We start from the raw sequence: 21,369 nt of genomic DNA, 5'->3' as shown, positions 1-21,369 counted from the left end.
CGATGGCAGCCATTGCATTACTAAAGTGCCAGAGGGAGACACTGTGATAATCCCGAACAAAGTGGCTCAGAAGTAGGTCACCCACAACTAACGCGGTGTTATGATGCCAATTTTAAAGAGTCCATATTATGCCCTTTTTGGGGTTCGTATATTCAATCTATGTACCTACTAAAGTATGTTCACAATAGCTAAAGTTATAAAAAAGTGTCTGTTTTCATGAACTGCCGCTCCATGCACCGGCTCGCTTCTCACTCTCTCTCTAAGACTCTGAAGTGCCCACGTTCAGAGTCACCACGTGTGCCAAGTCTGATCTGATTGGTCGGCCTGTCGGCTCTGTTGTAATTGGTCAGTCCCTCAGCACGGTTCTCTGAAATGTCACGCCCCTTTTACCATATTGGGAATGCAGCCACTTTGGCTCAGAGGAGAGCAAAAACATTGGCACCTTAGCACTACTGTGCTACCGCAGGCTACGGCATATCGTGGGCGTGCTACAGAAGTGAATGGGCCTGCAACATGACCTGCTGGGCATGCCACAACGAGCCAATGGGCTTAGATCAGTGATCTCACACTGACAAGACGTCACACTGGCAAATTTTTATCGAGGGGGGATAGAACTGAGCGTTACATGCAGCTAATGCTACAGCTAACAGGAGGACGTAGGAGAAGCCGCGTTTCCGCTGACTTTGAATTTTTGCACATAGATGTGCCTGAACATGCACAGGACACATGGAAAACACACTAAAGAGCATATAAAACCAGAAAAAGCATAATATGGGACCATTAAGAGTAATGGTTATCAAATCAACAAGAGTCATTAAAGAGTCGAGCAGCCAGGATTATTGTGTTTCCGAGCGTATAGCCTGAAGATGAAAAGCCCAAAAAGACCATCTTAAAATGCTAAAGGCCCCGACACACCAAGGAGATCGTGAGCGGTTGTTGCTACCCGTCGCCCCCGGTCTGCCTTTTTTGGGCCGATTTGACATGTTGAATCGTCGTCAGCAGTCGTTGAGAGGAAGCTCTCTGATTGGCTGTTGGGTGGTTTCAGGTTCAGGAAAGCTCCTTGAGCATGTCGCTGTAGTATCCATGCTTTCACCCATTAGTGCGGTTTCTCCTTATTTGTCTCCTCTCCCTCTTCTTGTCTTTTTTCACTAAAAGAAGAAGGGCTGACAACGCCAGCGTCATTTTCACCTTTTTATCAGACATTATTCCCCATTAGTAAACTACATATAATACGAGTGGTTACCGACAGCGATGTGAAAATGGTCTTCTGGTGTCATAACATTGGACTACCGCCGCCTGCTGACATGGAGACATATTTCGCCACAGGTGGTCTTCGTCGCCACTAGTTCTTTGCCGTCTGCTTGGTGTGTCAGGGCCTAAACAGTCAGAGAAATCCTCAAAGCGGCCACTTCATAGAGATTTCAGGAGGCTGTGTAAATATAGCCCTTATTACATCACTATTGTTTCCTGTTTGTTTGGTGCTTCCTCTGGTGACCTCTGTTGATTTCACCTGGCTGTCATCCCCTGTAGACAATTAGGTTGAGTCTATTTACGCAAGCCCTCCTAATTAACCACTCTCTCTCCCAACTTCACAGCAGCAACACCTTAGTAGTTTGTTTCCTGGTTTTTCAGGTACTTTATGTTTAATTGTCAATAAACTAAAAATTAAGAACTTAAAACCTTTGTGTTGTGTCCCTTATTATGTTTGGCATTTGAGTCAGCCGTAACACCCTTTACGGCGTGTTACGACTGTGCTGTTAAAAAGTTCCTTGTAACTACACATTGCAACCGTAACACCTTCCTATTGGTGTCCCAGTGTGTGAATTCACAATTCATTATGGCGTTGTAGAAGCAACGAGAGGCACGGCATGTGAGCGCACAGCAGGAGCTTCACAATCACCAAGACACACACACACACACACACAGCGCTGTTAACATTGTGGACTCAGATATAACACATCCCCCCATTACATCTCTGTTACTACCTGTGATGGTGAAGCAGGGTAGTAAAGATAGATAGAGATAGATAGATAGATAGATACTTTATTGATCCTGAGGGAAATTCTAAAGACTTCGCCCAACCAATCCACCTCCTTGTGTTACACATTGCACAAGAGGCATAACATCTGGCAATCCATAAAGGCAACATGTAACTAAAAAACAGATCGTTCAGCAGCACCTGTGCTCAGATTCAGAAAAGCTACAGACTTTTCAGACCTACGTGATGAAAACTCTTATTTCCCATGGATCAGACGGAAAACACTGACCATGCACTCATATCTCATATCTAAGATTTCGAACGCAGCCTGCCTAAAATTTTCTTGAAATCTTCAGAAATGCATATGTGAAATGAATACAGCCAAGGTACACAAAGAGAACCTAGGCAGACATAGCAAGAGCATGCAAACCCCACATAGAAAGGTCCCAGCCAGGATTTAAAGCTGGAACATTTTGCTGCAATGTGACTGTCCAACCTCATTACCAGGTAAACTGTATTGCTTTAGTTTGCAGTTTGTATTCTGTACAGAGTTGTGAAGTTCCTTCTTTAATTATTTTAATATTAGAAACCATTGTACAGGGTTTTGGTTACTGCTAAGAGACCAAAAGTAACACACTGCCACCAACATAACCCCTCACTTTGTTGTGTTTCAGGAATATTTTAAATTTTTTGATTTTCGGTTTGAATGCCTGCATATACAAGATTAAATTTGTGGTGCATTGCTTTTTAAAAAGAACAGATTAATTGTGTGTTTACCTTGCACTACTCATGAAGAAAATAATCAGATGTGATTGCTGTTGTATTTCATCATCTCAACAGCAACTTCAAAAACATGCTGACCCCATAGCTATTTGTTGGTGTTTTTTTTGTCCCAGGATTTTTTTTCAGCCTAAATGCCTGATAATAAATAGGGGTGTAAAATCCACAGACCTGATTCTTTGCTAAAAATACATTCTACCCTTGAAAGGGTTTCCTTCCTGGAACATGATTGAGGGCTACATGATGGACGTCACACATCCTGCCTCTACAGAACACTGCAATAAACCTACAGTCTATGCCAACTCCATTAAGATATGCCATTTAGTTTGAACAGGAAGCCCTCTTAACTTAAGTATTTGAGTAGGTTTGTTGTAAGGCCTTGAATGCATATTTAACCTAGGTCTCCAGCCCCACTTTGTATGGAGTTGATATTTCATCCAAAAAGCCTGTTTTTTCAGCCCCCTACACCAAAGCCCTTTGTCTGGATGCTGATCGGTGCTGGATGCTCCTTCATTCACTACCCTTTCCTGGTAGTAGAAGTGTAGGTGTTCTAAACCCTCAGGGGGTATCTTCAGATGACCCTTTCTTGAGAAAGCTGATGGTCTGGTGGCTTTTCTATTTGTGCAAGATTTCTCCCCCAGAAATGTGATCCTTTAGCAGACTTGGGCAAACTCTTTTCCAAATGAAAAACAATAGAGCCTGTGCATCGTTGATGCTCGAGCTCTAATGGGTAAAGACTGTGTTATAACGTTGTTCTTGAAATAGAATCCACAAATGTATCTCATTTCTTCACATTTACATACTTTTGCGGCTGTTGCTCAGTTGGTAGAGTCATCGTGTCTCAACCAGAAGGTCGGGGGTTCGATCCCCAGCTCCTGTCCTTAGGCAAGACACTTAACCCCAAATTGCTCCCACTGCTTTGTCGGCGGCTAATGAATGCTTATGAATAGGTTACTTTTGATGGTCTCACTTCATAGCAGCCTCTACCATCAGTGTGTGAATGTGTAGGTGTGACCTGCAGTGTAAAAGCACTTTGAGTAGTCAGAAGACTAGAAAAGCGCTCTACAAGCTAAAGTCCATTTTCCATTTACCATTTCTAACTTCACTTCCATTTACTGTATACCCAGCTGAGTTGTATAGTTGAGCTCATGCCAACAAGAATACTAGAAGCAAGTTCTTAAAGAGATTGTCTTTATGGGATAAAGAGGCTTGTCATTCCATTGGCTGGCTACCTGACCGAATGCCTTTGTAACTGCTTGGCAGGCTGGTTATTTGTCTGACTGCCAGGCCGGTGGGTGTACGGAGTAGGCAGCTGGTTTGTTTTCTGACTGTTTGACCGGCTGCTGGATGACTGAGTGGGCGGCTGGCTACTTGCCTGGCTGCCTGTCTGGCTGACTGGCTGGCTACGATCCTGATTGGCAAGCTGGCAGCCCCAGCTGTGTCCCGAGCCAAGCCCCTACGCCCCACCAGATCTTAATTGGGTTAAGTTTGTCCGCCACAGATAACACTTCCTCTTTCTTCAGAGAATAAGAAAACAAAAAAAATGGCCTGGCACTAATGACGCTCTTTAATGGGGCTCCTTTCAGTTTAGGTTGAGGGAAATTAAGAAAAAGGGGGTGGGCTCCCAACAGAGAAGGATCGTTCAGGGAAACGGGGCATTGTTTGGAGCCGAGCACTCAATGAGACCAGAGAAAACAGAAAGAAAGAAAAATGAAAGAAAGTCAATTTTGTGCTGCAGTGCTGTCACACTGCCACTGTTTCTCTTTAACAACCCCTTAACGGTTGAGGCAGGCAGGACCTTAAGACACACACAGGAATTTAAATGGTTCATTGTGATTGTGTGTATGAGTTGTACACATCATTTCTCCCTTTTTTTTTAATACTAATTACTGAACAAAGAAATGTTCAGTAATCAAACAAACATTACTAATGGTTTCTATCCAAGTTGGAAAATTAAGTCCTTGGTTCTTAAAGTATCAAAACCTTATAGCACAATTTTTTTCTTTATTTGTGGGCTTTTTGCTGTTATTAGACAGGACAGTGGATAGTGTACCAGGGATAGACAGTGGGGAGTGACATGTGGGAAAGGAGTATCAAGCCGGACTTGAACCTGGGCCGCTTGAAGGACCACAGCGTCCATACATAGGGCGTGACCTAACCACTAGGTCATCTGGCCCCAAAACCTCACAACCACATGACAGGCTTAGTAATCTTTTGCATCAGTAGCCTTAAAAGAAATGTTAAAAAGTTGGTAATGTACAGTTTTGAACCAACCCAAACTATATACTCCAGTCTTTTGTGAAAAACACATTTAAAAACTCCCTCTACTCTCCTCAGCTACCATGAAGCTACCACCAGCTGCTGGTTAGCTGTAGTTTTAACAATAGAAAGCCTGCATCTGTCCAATGGTTACAAAAAACAACCTTCCAGCACAACTAAAAGTAAATGAAAACACATCATATAGAGCATAAGATCACTATATGTGATTTTATTGGGGGGCTATTAGTGGACTTTCCTGGCTGGGGGGATTTACTGTTTACACTAACATTAATAAGGAAAGATTGGGGGCTGAAGATTGGATGATAGTATTACATATAGACAGAGATCAGCTAACTGTTTCTGCCTCCTACCAGACTTTGTGCTTCTGGCAGACCTCAGCCATAGAGACTGCTCTTGTGTTTTTCCCCCCTGTCTGTCTGCATGCATCTTGCAGACTACTTGTGGGCGGGGTTGGGTCACACTGGGCAGACCTTGCCAGTCTCTCAGGTGTATTTGATTTGGCATTCAACCCAAGATCTCTCTCATCCTCTCATCATCGCTCCTCGTGGCATCATGGCGTTGTTTGGATGTTTAGTTTTGTAGTTTCTTTCACACCATACAACACACTCCAAACAGCGTGCTCACCTAACAGCCAACACACTGATTGACTGAGTCTTCTATTCATGTTTTTGGTCGTTTTATAACAAAGCTTTTGCACTGATTGGTTGAACTTTTTTTGTAATTTCTTATACATGGGGTCCATAGACTGTATATAAAAATGGTCTGTTGGACATCACCCATTGGTTTCTGAAGGGCTGTTTGGAAGCCCATCCATAGCGGTTTCCAAATTGGAAATGTGGTCAACCTAAGAACAGGCAGAGAGATATAGCTGTGGCAGGCCTTGGTTAAGCCTCCTAATGCTACAATGCGCTGGCATACAGTCAGATTGGCCAATTAATTATTCACAACTTAATTGAATTTAAATGGGCGAGTTGTAAAAACAAAATAACCCACCATACAGTGTGTGCAAATAAAGTCATCAACCAATTAGAACAAAATACTTTTTTTTGTACCACCTGTAAACATGTTTACTTATCTTTAAAGCACTGGCTGTCCCTCTCTGAGTGCCTTAAATGGTAAATGGACTTGTTGTGTAGCGCTTTTCTAGTCTTCTGACTACTCAAAGCTCCTTTACACAGCATATCACACTTAACCATTTACACACTGATGGCAGTGGCTGCTATGTAAAGTGATAATCAGAATTAACAAATCCCATTCATACGCTGCAGATGAAGCAGTGGGAGCAACTTGGGGTTAGGTTTCTTGCCCAGGGACACGCCAGACATGTGGTTGTGGGAACTGGGGATCGAACCCCTGACCTTCCGGTTGAGAGACAGCTGGCCTTAACAATTTTGCTTTACAACAGCATCATCCTCCTGGCAACAGAACGGCACAATCCTCAGAGATGAATATGAAGTAACTCAGGCATGACAGTTCAGTTGTCATCCACTTCTCTTGAATAAAAATGGAAAAACTGCGGGACACTGATCTTTTGTTTAACACATATTGAACCAACTAAAAAATGACCTGCAAACATCCTTCATCTGTGTATCATCATCACCATTCTCCCAATCATCATCACAACCAATTACTGTAATGATCCCAAGAATAACCACGAAGATTAAAATATCGATCATCCTCAAAGTCAAGTCGGTGTCTTCATCAGGAAAATCATAATCATCAAAAAGCATCATCATTATCATCATCATCATTACTTCCATGTTTTCTTTTCTTCAGAGGTTTCAGACAGCTGGCATCCTGTGGCAGTCGGCCTCCACTCTGCGTCTCACACGCACACACTCTCACTGATACCTCCACAAAGACCTTGCGCTTTGGCAAGAAAGACTGTGTAGGATAACAGACTTCACAAATGCTCCAAACAAATATTAAATATTATGTTGATCTTTTTTCCTGTGTCTCCTCACTGAATATTTATCAAGAAGTAACCGCAGGCTAAATGTTCTCCCTCGTTCTCACCTTCAGATCACATAATGAATACAGCACACACATGTACACGCACGCACACACCCACAGACAAACAAGCTTGGACACACAAACACACACACACCACATGCATCTAATTAATTGAAATTCACATGAGTTTGAAATAATAAATACAATTAAAGTACATTCACCATACGTTTACTGATTTACCTGCATTGAAGGGATATTGCTTTGGAACACATACAGTTTGTTAATGCACATGAGATTATATAATGAAATGCACTTTACACCTTTGGCATTGCGCACCCAGCCCACATTAAGTCGAGACAAAGGAACAGGGCTTTGCAGTATTTAAATCAGTTATGTGTCTAATTATTCCATATAAAAATAGCCGATATCTAGGGCAAAAGCAACGAGATGGAACATTGTTGTCTGCAGAGGGGAGACCTAGTGAAGCTGGCAAGAGTTCAACCCAGCAGAAGATCGAGAGAGAGAGAGAACAGGGGAGGGAGAGAATGATTAAGGGAGATAGGGAGACAGTGTGCTTAAGGCTACATAAATATAACATGAACTCTATCCGCTAGTGGCAGGCTAGCAAGCAGCACAATGGGCCGATGTTCAGGAGTGCTTTGCGCAGACGTGGAGAATACACTGTGCTACCTCCTCACCTCAGGAATATCAGTTTGATACCTGAGAGATGGAAAGAGTGGTGTGTGAGTGTATGACAAAAGGATGTAGAGTTCAGTATACACAAACGTGCAGTTTCAGCAGTGTGTGTGGCCCTAACTCTACACTCAGCAGAGTTTGTGTGTAATCACCCTGCCGAAAGATTCTGTTGTGTTATTGGTCATATTTTACCATTCTGGCAGAACAGTTGGTTTAATGGGTAAAGTTGTATTTCAAAACCCAACGCCTCAAGTTCTCAAGTTTGTTTTTGTTTTTTTGCCAAAGACTGTATCAATAAATCATGGACATATTCTAAGTGATGTCACCTATAGGGTTCTGAAGATGAGTTTTGAAGCCCAAGGATGGTATTGCCATAATGGAAAAGCTGTCTCAACTTATCTTACAGTCAATGTGAAATCACAGGAGCTGAAAAACACAATATCTTTTTGTTGAATATGTCAATCGATTTAACAATTCAACAAAACATAGATTTATCAAGAACTTTATTAAAGTACATGTTTTCTCAGATTGTCTTGCCTCTGTTTGCCACGGTCAAAAACCACCTCTAAGGGTGCACTCACACTAGCCATCCGTACCGTACCCAAGCACGCTTCACCCCTAAAGTCTAGTTCATTTTACAAGTATGAGCGCTCCGATCTGGGCTCAAGCAAGCTACACTTCCTTGGCGCTGGCATGCTCTGTAGATGTGTGCTTCGGCACGGTAAAGTTCATGCAAGAGCACAGGCACGCAGGTACATAATGTGGACAGCCTTCATTATGGTGAACTCCCTCAGGGTTCTGACTGTATCTGACTAATAAGACTCAAAACAAGCCACAAAGTCAGTAAAGTAGCTGTCATGGTCTCTTGTGTTTCCCCGATGTGCGGATGTGGACCCGACTGCCCGTCCTTCTTTTTTTTTTTTCTCTCAAGTTTGCCTGTCTTGTAAACTGAGCACGCTTCATAATTACATAAAGCCATGCATGTGTTGTATAACGACGTTATGTACAAGAGCTAACCATGCTGAGGCCCGATTAGTCCTGGAGCAGTGTGAGTGTAGGCCAGCGGGGGAATGGGGGGAGGCGGGACAATTGTGCTTAAGCAAAGTACTGGACAACTTTGCTAGTGTGAGTGCGCCGTGATTGTGTGCAACACCTGGCGCTAAATGGCTCCAACAATTACAGTTAAAACATTTCTAACAGTAGGCTACTGAAATAAAAAAGATGCTGCACATAATTCTTGTCTGTTGGGAAGTAACAACACATTTTAAGAGTTTTCTACCTGTTTTCAACTTCTGAGCTCCGTTCATTTAGACCAGGGATGGGCAACTTTGGTCACAGCAAGGGCCACACTCATTTAATTCTCACTGCCGAGGGGCAAAATTGTAGGATTCAAAAACGTTTACAGTTAACTATGTCTCAAATTTAACTCAACATATACCATTGATAAAATATTACTTTGGACATATTTCTGGTTTTCATGGTTTCAGGCGGCCAGTTGCCCACCCCTGATTTAGACTAACTCTGCTTGTCCGTGGAGGCTTGCAGACCTCTGCGCTACAGAATATCTGACAAAGCTACCTTTTTCAACCTGTCTGGACTAAACAAGAAGGAGGTTGTATGTCTAGGTTTGCTAGTAGGGAAGCAGGTTTTTTTTATAAAGTATCACTTATTGTAATATTGTTTATATTTGTTCACAATGGCTATTCTCAAAGGGATGTTTGCTTTCAGGAAAAAAATTATAAAATAAGTTGTGTGAGGTCTTAAAAGGAACTTTAAAGAGAAATTCAAATCCACACTATTTTCTCATCTGAAACTCTGTACATGTCACCAATTCATGAGAAACTTGGCTTTGCTCATAGGATAGTTGGTTCCAGAAATGATTTGACACATACACAAATGTTTAAAAAAAGCATTCTTACCCCTCACTTTGCTGTGACTGACCAATAGTTTCAAATCTTAAGCAGCAACCAGGATGAAAACTGTCAAACCTGTCTGGTTCGTGCCCTGTTAGGTCCACCTCAAAGTGCCTTTCATTTTTCATGCCAGTGCATTTCTCAAAATTGGGAATAATTTGGCTACTTTGAAAATATTTGACATATTTGCTGTTTAACTTGTCTTTTACAGTTCTACAATTCACTTAGTCTTTTAATCTATGAATTACAAAATATATACTTTATTAATTCAGGTTTACACTCTGTTATTGAGAGACATGCTACTCTAACACATAGGCCTGAAATACACACATGCACAATCAAGTCCTGCTGACATGCATTAATCAGAGTGTAGGGGCCATCCACCGAGTGCTCTTAAACTGGTAGGGGTCAGGTGCCTTGCTCAAGAGCACCTCTACAGTCAGCACTCCAGCTAACAAACCAATTTCCATACTTTGGCCTGTACTGGGACCTTAACCAGCAACCCGTCGTTTATATGTATGACTGCTCATTGTCTGACAGAAAATGTGATAACTGTGCAGCTGCCTGTCTTGTCCAGGACACTCTTGTTGAAAAAGAGATTTTAATCCCAACAAGCTTCTCACCTGATTAAATACAGGTTAAATTGAAAAACATCTCAGGTATTGCTTCCATCAACCTATTCTTTTTTTACTTCTTTAAACTAATAAAGCTAAATTTAATTGTTATCACAAAACGAGAACTTTTAATAATCACATTTCAAAAGTCTGAATTTATTAAGATTAATCAAAAATGTATTCTATTTAACAAAACAATGTTTTCTCACTCAGCATGCATACAAAAAACAAATGTATAGAACCCTGTAATGCTTTCACAAAATGTTGGTGCAGGTGGATTAGACTCAAGATCCTTTAACATTTGTGCCAAGTAACAGTAGTGGTGTTACAAAAAAATGCTTTTTGGATTTCTTTTGTAATCAGGAGCAACATGTTGCAAAAAGACCTTAAAAACTTGGACTTATAAGTAATGAGGCGACTCATGCAAGCTAGCTGCACTGATTTCAAACTTGACATGACTGTCATTATCAGCAATAACCTGACAAGACCTCCTTCTGATCTGCTGTCTATTTAAGCTGCAGGATTTCCGGCCTCTCCCTCTGCTCCTCCATCGTCTGCACTGGCGCTCTTGCTTTTAGCCTCACCATCACCCCAGCATCCAGCTATAGGCTCAGACTACGGGTTTAAGATATCTTACCATCACTCCTCAAATTTCTGCGTGTAAAAATGTGTGTAAAAATAGACAAAACAATTTGCAAGTAGTGATAAGGTCGGAGCCTATAGACTCCGCACACTATGTTCTGCTGCAATGTGTCGCTGGCTTTCTCGTTCCATGTCCTGTAGTTTTCAGTGAGAAGGCAGACTCAGAGAGCAGAACAAACACCTAGCTGTGGGAGTGTCACCCACCTGGGGGAGGGGTTACTGCCCTTTGTGATGTCACAAAGGGAAAATCTCCAAACAGCCTGTTTGAGCACACATTTTCTGAAAAGTGGAGCAGGCAAAAGACAGAGAGGATGGACTTTTCTCATCATTGGGGGGTTTGTAGACAGACTAGGAACACATATTAGTGTTAGAAAAACATGGTAAAGTATATTTTGGATAATATGACCTTTAAATCTCAGTTCCAGCTGTGTTCAAATTAAAAACAGAAAGGCAAATTACTTTTATGTACTACCAGCCTTATCAAGCAAGATATATAATGTCAGGGATGAGAGTTTTACTCCTTAGCACTGACTAGACTGCTCTTAGCTGAGACTGAGAATAGATATTCTCCAGTGGACTCCAAAGGAACAGGAGTAGAGGAGATGATTATACTCATTCACTCATAGAGAAAGTAAATATACAAAATCCTGCACATTTGCCTAGGTAGGTAAGAGGTTTTTATGCAGATAAGTTAAATAACACCACAATACTTCTCAGTTGACGACAGCCTTTTAATACTTAAAAAGTAGTGCAAAAAATGGGTTCAGTTTTGCAGTAAACTTTGTTTTTAATACATTTCTAAAAAATGCTGATCCTCACGCTCTACATAGCATGCAGTTTAATCATCACAACACCACCAGCTGTACTCAGCTTGAATTTATATTGGGTTCAATTAATTCAAATGATGAAATATTTTCACAGCAGAGGAAAAATATACAAATGATCACAGAAAAGATATTAAGTTTCCTTCCTGCTATTCATCTGTGTACAATATATGTTCTTATTATTCCCACAATGTTGATTACATTTCTGCTTTTGTGTTGTGTCTTTTAATGAAACAGGAGCTTCTTTTTACTCCATGATGAATCTACCACTTTCCATGAGTGATTGGTTCATAGGAGACGGGCAAGCGGGCAGCCCAGGTTAGATTCTCCTTTCCCGCATGTCGTTCCCCACTCGCTCTCTCCCCAGTTTTCCTATACTATCCACTGTCCTATCGAACAAAGGCAAAAAAAACAACAACAAAAAAACAAACAAGACAAAAAAATAAATAAATAAAAAATCTTAAGAAAAGTGATGATCTATTTAAATGAGTATAAGAGGTTATCTTAGAGTGTAGTCAAACAGTGTAATCTTATGTGATTACACTGTCTGACTACATCTACAACATGTTTGTATTAAAGTTCTCAGACTTCTGGCACCGTATTTTCTGTGTCATAATCTCACATTCCACATCATTGTAAAACAGACTGCTGTTAAGGTATGAAGTCTTTAAGCCTAATCCCCCATTTCTAGGGCTGTAATTCTACATCTGCCCCCGGTTTATTCTATTGATGTCCTGTCTGTATCAATTCCCACTGCATGTCTGTTGGCCGACTTATTCAGTGGCTGATACTTGATGTTCTCTTGTTGTGAGCATAAAAAAGCCAAATCCGCGCGGAGATGACAGAGGGTGTAATCGCTAGCTATGTGATTCAACAATACAAACTCTTAGAAGCTATTCAGACTGGGGCCTGTCCTTGACCCTTAAGGAGCTTGTAATGTGGGCTTTTTTCCCACTCTTTGTATTTACCGGCAGAAACAGGGGTGGAGGGGGGGGACCAACTACTGAGGGAGGGCTTTTGCCCCTCCATGCCAGCAGCATTCACACTGGGGGAGCTATGCACACACACACACACACACACACACACACACACACACACACACACACACACACACACACACAAATGTGCACGTTCTGGTCTCCTGGCGTGCATTCATTTCATATGGAGGGAGAGGTGAAGGTTGGAGGGTGAGGCAGAGGGAGACAGAAGGGGAGGAAGGGGGGACAAGGGGAGGGCAAAGAGACAAGAGCCCCCCACCTTCCACACACCCAGCAGGGGGTCAATCTTAAAGGCTGCTCTGTCTCTCCATGGAAGGACGGGGTGGGGGTGGGGGGCAGGGAGGCTCAATCTGTGGAGGGCAGTGGTCCCGCTGGTCAGCACAGGGAGCTCCACGTTACCCAGTTATCCATGACAACCAGAGAAAGAGAGGGAGGAGAGGTAGACCGAGAGACAGAGAGGACGAGCAGGGGAGAGAGAGCGAGAGATGGAGGGGGGGAGAACATGGAAAAGCTCAGCTGCGGTCAGAGAGCGCTCAGTTGGAGCAGAGAGTGAAGAACAAAGCACCCAGTGATTTTCATTTTTTCCTTCTTTGTCTGCTTTATATTGTCCACAGACGTGTCCCTCTTTTCTTTACTGGAAATAAAGGACCTTTGAAGAGGAGACACAAACAGACATGCACACACACTCATGGACTCACACATGAATGTGTACCCACGTGCACACACTGGTGTGGCTAATTGAATTATGTTTATACAGTAAGTCAAATGGTTTCTTTTCCCTGAGACAGAAAGTGCCCTCCAATGCAAAAATAGTTCTCAGTGAAGAGAAGAAATGTCATAAAAAAAGTGTGGTTCTTTTGAAGGGGCCAAAGCAGCATACAAAAGGGCAGCGGAGGCCACAGAGGTAATTTATTTTAAGCAAATGGCTCAGCAGTTTTCAAACATTTGATGGTGCGTCCGTGCAGTACAAAGGTCTATGTTCTTGTAAGCCCATGACTGGAAAGAAACATTAATTTCATTTGGTCTTGATCCAATGTGTGAAAGATTTTCATTCTGCACGGATAGGTTCTGCTCAGCCCAAATGAATAGGCTTAAACTAATCCTGTCAGTTACTGTCCCAAGGAAATTAATCCACCACAAGTGAGTGAAATGAGAGGAAGGGGAAAAAATTAAGGGAGCATTTAAAAATGAGAATTCTAATGTTTCGAAAGAATTTGACACATGACATCTAAAGGGGAATCTAAGAACCTGTTTTTATTTTATCTCTGTTAAATATGTCCTGACCAAGACTCAGTTGAGTTGAAATGCGTAGATTCATCCCTGTTAATAAAGGATTTTTATCTTGCATCAGAGTGCCTCAGACTTTTACTTTAGACTGATCAGGACAGTCATTTATTCATTATTGAAATTGACCTTAGAGACCTCAGAATTATTGCCCTTATTTCCTGTGAATCCATCATTGCTTTGCCTGCCTTCAATTTGTTTTTCTTCATCATAAAAATCCAGGGAATTACAATCACCAAATTCCAATTTGTGCAAGCATTTGGGTTGCAGTGCATGAGACTTTATGGCCTATAAAATTTAAATTCAATTCTTTTTAATCTCGCTGTCTTAAATTATGTTTCTGAAAACTTAAAGGAGGAAATAATGCACAATTATTTTAGGTGCTGTCTAAATGGTATTAACTAACGTAAAGAGTAATTAACATTGAAGGGATTTGTATATTGAATAGAAGTATGCATGAACAAAATTTTACCAAAACACCTACCAATTTCTGACGAGGAAGTCATTTAAAGGCTGCTTTAATATGAAACATTGCTTATGATTTATTTAAGCTACCCAGATATAAATTTTAGTTGTATTGGTTACAGTGATTGAACCATGCCAGAACACCTGTCTGAAAGGTCAAATTCTCATCTAGGTGGATGTGGTCTCACAAAAAAGCTTTCTCAACCCAAAATGGAGCGATTCAGTATTTTTCATTTGTCTAAATAACCAAGACCAAGAATATACTGAAGCATGATGGTATGTGTGTCCTTCATGAAGCCTTACAGATTTGTATCTGTAAACCTATAAGCACTTTCTTAGTGTGAACCATTAAACACTTGTCTGGTTAAGGTTGTTTCCTCTTTCCAGTTGTATATTTGCAGCCATATGTAGGCTACTGTTTGGGAACTGTTTGTTTACTAGTGAGGGATGAGGAATTATTAAACAGGTAGACTTACATTCTGTTACAGTTTAGATGGCCGATCATTCTGCTTATTTAGAAAGCCAAGAGAGTAGCATGCTATTAAATGCACAAACATTCAGAGATACAAAACATTGTTGTATTTGGGTCTTAACGGTGATATAGTATTACCACACTATGACGCCTAGATGTGTCTTCCTCTGCAACAAGTGATGGTAATTTGATCACGAGCAGCTCAACATCGCTCATTTTATTGGTTATTTAATGCAGTTCTTAACTACAGAGCCTCTTCCACATCTCACTTTAATCCAAGCCATATTTTCCCTCTGTCTCCTCTCTCTGTTTTCTGAGTCCCAGTTGTAGTTGTGTGTGTCGGCCACAGCTAGGCGCTGTTGCCTCACTCTCCCCTCTGCCTCCCCTCTCTCTCCGCCAGCCCAGCCTGCCTCTCTCCTGCCTTCTCTGCCTCAGCCAACCCGGGCTGTGCCGAGCTGCTCCCTGCGGGATCAGAGCGCTCCCCCGCCGGGACCCTTCTCTCACATCCCCCTGCTGGGACGCGGCTACATTTCCAGCCAAGCACTGCCTGCCTTGGCTTTATTATGTGTGTCTGCGCCGCAGCCCCGCCAGCAGAGGCAGGCAGAGGAGGAGGAGGGAGACTGGTAGCCAGAGTCAGGACAAAGAAAAAGCAGGGAGACAGAGGCTAGCGAAGGGTTAGACTGTTTGCAATATTAGGCTGCTATTATTATCGCCGGTAGGGCTTTGAGAAATATTAATAAAAAAGAAAGCGTGGGCAGTAAAAGCAGCATTCCCCTCGGGGTGAAGATGCAGAGGGAGAGCGCTATGTCCATGCCACCAGACCAACACCTCCACTGCCTAGTGTAGATTAGCGGGACGGAACACAGGAGACTGGTCGGTTCGGGTCGCTTTCCTGGAGCGAAAAGAAAAAACAACACAGACTGAAATAGTTTCGATAAACTAAATAAACCTAGACGAGGACGCGAGGAGCGCGGAGGAAGCCACGTTTTCATCTGAAAGCAATTTCCCTAACACATTATATGCCGCTTCTCATCCCCTGGACCGTCACGTAGACACGGTGCCGCTGTCACTTTGATCTCCACACGGCGCGGGAGCTGCTCAGGTGTTTGCTGCGCGAAGAAGCAAGAACCCAAAAGCTGTCTGCACCGGAGAACGCTGTTAACGGACAGGGGGGATACGAACGGGAAGTTGATCCCGTTAATTCTACAGGTTGTGCGATCCCTTTTCTTTAAAAAGAAAAAAACATCAGAGGAGCCAAGCGACGCTCTCCACAGCTTTCCTCCCGGTGTGTTTGGTTTGTTGTCGCTGGACATTCACAGACTGAAGCTGCCGCATTGCAACAGGCAGAAGAAGCAGCAGCGAAGTGGTGGAGAAGGAGGAAGACAACGCGACTGTGTGTCAGCCTGCATGCTGAAAACGCGGAACGGAACAAAAAACAACAAGAGATTTAAAAACAAATAATCAAAAAGCTGTTTAAGTCCAGAGATGTCGAGACGAAAACAGGCCAAACCGCGCTCCGTTAAAGGTAAGAAACTGTCACATTTCTCCCTAATTTCAACGACCCGAAGTGGTTGAAGAAGCCAAAACCTCAGCCAACATTTCAAGCTCAACTCTTTAGCCTGTTAGCTAATTTAATTGTTTTGCCTCCAATGAGTTCCTAGAACTCTGTGCGTAGTCCTACAGAAGAGGAAGGCTAAATTAGTGCCTTTTACCTTAACAATTAGATTGTGCACTTGTACGGCGGGTCCACAAAATGTTTGAATTCGTCCACGACACGACTAGAATTTAAATTTTAATCAAACTGTCTACATTGTTTAAAACGATACCTGCATCGTCCTAAATCATCATTCAAAGAACTACATCTTAAATCTGTGTTTCTTGTCCACACGGCTAATTGTTTTCACTTAGCCGCTGATACACTGTCAGAACCTGAAAGATGATACTCCGGTGTATCGTTTTTCTGACAGCATGGCTTGTGCTTTTAGATCATCTTGTTGTAATTCACTTGGTTAATGGGCCCATGTAATCTGGATTATTCCCATGTTGTTCCCTGCTGCTTTGTTAAAGTAAATTTGACTGTTTGACCCAAAATCAAGTCACTCAGCCCCAACATTGTATGTCACTATAATCAATCATTTGCATTTCAGAACCAAGAAAATGATCATAACAATTTTTTTTTTCACAATTTGAAGTTCACTGTACCCTGAGGGAGATGTACGTCCTTACTGGACATGAATAGATTTCTTCTCAGATTTCCCAAAAATTATTTTTCCTCTTTTCTCAGATTTTCAGGGGTCACTTTGTATCTTAAAAAAAATGTAAGGCTAAATATTTGGAATTAACCAAGGTGTTTTCCTAAAGTTCGAGAAAGTCAACATTTATAGAAATCTAATTCTAAAAAGTTAAATTTTTATGAAAGCAAGCCTCAGTTTCGCATTCATTATGGCGCATGGGTGAGTGGGCATCATGCATTAGGGCATGTGGTGGTCTTGGCCTCCATATTTCCTTTATGGGACCCAGATGGGCAACGGGGTGGGCTGGCCATGTGGTTGCCACCCCCTCCCCCATTTCCTCAAACATATAGGCTTTCCCTTTCTGTGGTTATTTGGGAAGCAAGAAGATATTTGACAGTAGTTAAAACAGGGTGTTGTTCATTTTGCGTGATTTTCATTGCAATGATTTCTGGCATCTCCTGCAGATTCTTAAGTTTGGTCCGTTTCTTCTGAGGTCAATTTGGATTCAGTATATCCGTAGTAGAGGAGGCCTCTCACACATCACATAAAAAGTATAAGAAGTGTTTGCATTGTCTTCGCTATGAGATATGTTTGTGGGGATAATATTCATGACTTCGGGCTTGAAGTGTAAAGTGTAGGAAACTGTTCATGGTACAGGGGTGTTGTAGGTAAGAAGATGTGATGCGGTAGTTGTCAGATTCCAGCTTCCTCATTTACTGTAAAGCCTATTTTCATCATTATTTCCAGCCCTCCAGTGTATAATTAAATGTTGACTTGGCGTGAAAAGCATCAATTCTGTTTGTAGATAAGTTTGCCGTGGAGGGAAATTCTATCTAAAAGAGTGTCCTAAATTACCCAATCAACCATTTTGGACATGCATCCTACTTCTGTTACAATCTGACTCACAATCGTTGCAAGACAATCTGCTGACACTATGTTCAAAACATTCTGCTCACTTTATTTCATGATAAAGGACTGGAATTAATGTAGCCACCAACAGACTGTAAATATGTTGACGTATATGTGCACATGCACAGTTGTCTGGGTATCTGTATTGTAGATTGAATGGAATGGTGGTTGTGAGTGACTTTTGTAAATACAGTTTCAAACAATCAGAAAACAATTATATTACTTAGAATGAAAAAAGTTTGATCTGTGCTAAAAAAGTATTTTTTCAAGTTATTATTTCAGACAACCACAACACACTTTGAAAGAGCAGCACTGGAGAGATTCATTGGTCCTCCGCAGCTGATTTGCTCACAACAAAATACAGTGGGTATCACCCACACTGCAGAGGGTAACAGCAACATCCTTCTTAATCTGATTCAAGTCAAACTTGAACGGGAATTGTTTTTTTCATTTTATCAGTAAATGTAAGAGGTGGCTGATTTGGTTGTTGTTGCATCGTGCTGTATTGATTGTCATGCTTGTGAATGCAAGATCACAAATCTCATATTTGAGTTTTTGCACGCTGTCTCTGTGTGTCTGTGCGTGTCTGGTCTCAGCAGCCTGGATAACCAGAGCTTAGCTTTAGACAGGCAGCCAAGCGAAGCATAGTGTGTGTGTGTGTGTGTGTGTGTGTGTGTGTGTGTGTGTGTGTGTGTGTGTGTGTGTGTGTGTGTGTGTGTGTGTGTGTGTGTGTGTGTGTGTGTGTGTGTGTGTGTGTGTGTGTGTGTGTGTGTGTGTGTGTGTGTGTGTGTGTGTGTGTGTGTGTGTGTGTGTGTGTGTGTGTGTGTGTGTGTGTGTGTGTGTGTGTGTGTGTGTGTGTGTGTGTGTGTGTGTGTGTGTGGTAATGCAGCCCTTGTAGTTGAGCTTGCATAAGCACCATGTGTTTTGTTTGTATGTACTCATGCGTCCTTGTGTGTACATGCATGTTGCTATCTTCACTCCACACCTTGTCCCAATGACAGCTTGGCAAGACCTGGGATTGAGGGAAGATGGAGAGCGGGATGGGGGAAAGAGAGATAGAGATGGAGGAGAAAAGGGGGGTTGAAGGGTAAAGGGGAGTGAGAGGAGAGGTGTTCGGGGGGGCAGCGAACGGGCACAGAGCAGGTGAGTGGGTGGGTGGGCGGGGGGAGCCATTGAGGCCAGAATGAGGTGAGCATCGCCTGGGGATTATCTGTGTTTTCATGTTCTTCTGTCTTTCACCTGCTCACCCAACTCTGACTGGCTGGCTTGGTTTACAGACTCATTGGCCGGCCAGGCAAGGCAAAACAAAAACAAAGTCCCATCTCATCCAGCTTCAGATTTGAGTCAGAGGGGTCTCGGTCTGGAGAACATTTTTAGTTTAGATTTTTCGTTGACCGGTTACATGAATGTCTTTTCATTGTTCCTGTCCTCTACTCCTGTTGAAACACTTGCATGGTACCTTTATTAATAATTTCTGTTGTTTCAGATGTAACCAGCTCTATCCTCTCACTGTACAAACACAAACTACTTAAAAAAATATTTCTTCAAGGGTCAAGACAATATGACTTGACAAAACATCCTAAAAATTCTTTAAGCCACAGTCTGTTTTTTCTTAATGCCCCTAACGTAACCTGCAATTTAGCGCATGTTTTCAGGCTTGGGGTTTATTTTAAAACTTGCAGTGCCACACACCTTTTCTTCTTAGAAACTTTTTGAGATGCTTAAATGAATTAGTGGTTCTGCTGCTGTTTTTAGATGCCTTTAGACTTTATTCAAACTTTACAGTGGACAGCAATATGCTTGAGGTCAAACACTGCAAAACGCAACCACTTTCAGATGGCTGACTTCAATATGCACAGGCAATGTCGCCATTTTCGCGCTTGTTCCCCAAAAGAAAAAGGTTATAAGCTACTCCAGATTCAAGATTAACTTTATTGTCTCACAAAGTGAGAAATTTGTCTTGGGCTCTTCACCCGTGCTGCAGCCATTAAAAAAGACAAACAATCAACATTATCATTCACATCAAACATAAAACGATAAACATTATTTATAAAGAATTAGGTTTATAAACTGGAGCGCAGAAAAACTGGCGGCTTCTGACCAACCTAATGCCTTTTCAAAATAAACATCATCCTTGTACATAAAAATTGAATATCATTTATAAAACCTATGAATCACTCTGCCCTTATTAAACTCATAAAAATGATCTGGAAGTATTTCTTGGAATTGTGAATTTTGATATTGCATAAACGTTACTAAATCAATATGAAAATCTGATGGGTAAAAGTGACAATAATTCACATAGGATTATTTTGATAGGCAGCATGCATAAGAGGTCTGTTTTTATTATTGATTCCTATAAATGGTAAGCAATTTCTTTCCCGTTTGTATACTCCTCTGTAAGGCTGCTATACTGTACATCTGGCATTTGGACGCACCCTTATTACGCAAATCCAAATAGAAAGTATTTTAATCGGTTTAAGATTCTGACAGTATCATTTCCTTTTCAATAGAATTGCGTTGTTTTTTTGAGTTATGCTGCTTATTTACTGATCACTTGAAAAAGCGAGGCCACGTTGATAAAAGCAGCCATGAAAGACAGCATTATAAGTGTTCATATTACTGTTACCACTGTGACTAAATTCCTCTAATACATTTATTTAACTGGTCTAGCCTTCACAGCGATTAGGCCTTGTTAACAGTAAGGGGACTTGACTAATTGCAGTTTGTTAATTGAACATGGACTAATTGTGCAGTGATGGGGCATGAAACTAGCTGATGGGATGAGAGAGAAGGAGGGGTGAGCAGTGGGGGTGAGGGGGAGAATGAGAGAGCGCTGCTTCTCTCTTATCAAAATATTATTTCAGTGGATTAAGCCGTTTTTAATGTGTGTCTTTAGCGAGGCGAGGCGGTAAAAATCTCCTTCTCTGCTTGCTCCGGCAGCCTCACTATCCTATCTCTCCCTCTCTCTCTCTCAGCTCTCAGCCCCTCGAGTCTCTCATGCATTATGTAGTGATGATTATTACTTAATTACACATTAATAAATCCGCTTCATTTGCAGGACATTAAATGGGAGTTGAGCGCATATGACAGGGAGATGGAGGAGAGCAGGGAAGACTGGAGGAGGAGGGGGGGGGGCACTTGCTTTTCAGCTTTTATTTGGTGTGTTTCAAGTCTAAGTTTAAGACAGTGGAGCCAAATGAGCTCTTTGACCAAGTAGACAGAGAAGGGGGGGGGGGGGGGTTGTTTTCGCCTTGTGTTGAACCGAGCTCTTCATGGCTAATGGGATCATTTCCACTCAATCTCCTCCTTGCTTCATCTTCTGCT

The 21,369-nt window shown here is 41.9% G+C and overlaps 1 protein-coding gene across 9 annotated transcripts in view; it reads left to right on the top strand.

Annotated features, from left to right (window-relative positions):
- Window positions 1-15,314: 15,314 nt before the first annotated feature.
- Window positions 15,315-21,369, top strand: part of znf423 (zinc finger protein 423) — a 153,762-nt gene continuing 147,707 nt past the window's right edge. For 5 of the 9 annotated variants that reach the window (XM_065956430.1, XM_020640474.3, XM_065956428.1 and 2 more), the window contains exon 1: window positions 15,316-16,424. In XM_065956430.1, coding sequence (XP_065812502.1) covers window positions 16,385-16,424 — 40 coding nt within the window. In that variant the 5' untranslated portion in view covers window positions 15,316-16,384. Of the gene's footprint in view, window positions 16,425-21,369 lie in introns of all 9 variants that reach the window. The other 4 variants (XM_065956429.1, XM_065956425.1, XM_065956424.1 and 1 more) reach the window with 2 other exon arrangements.

Source organism: Labrus bergylta, chromosome 7 (assembly GCF_963930695.1).
Source record: "Labrus bergylta chromosome 7, fLabBer1.1, whole genome shotgun sequence".
NCBI lineage: Eukaryota > Metazoa > Chordata > Actinopteri > Labriformes > Labridae > Labrus > Labrus bergylta.
Note: the sequence above shows the minus strand (reverse complement) of the source record. Positions and strands in the feature narration are given on the sequence as shown.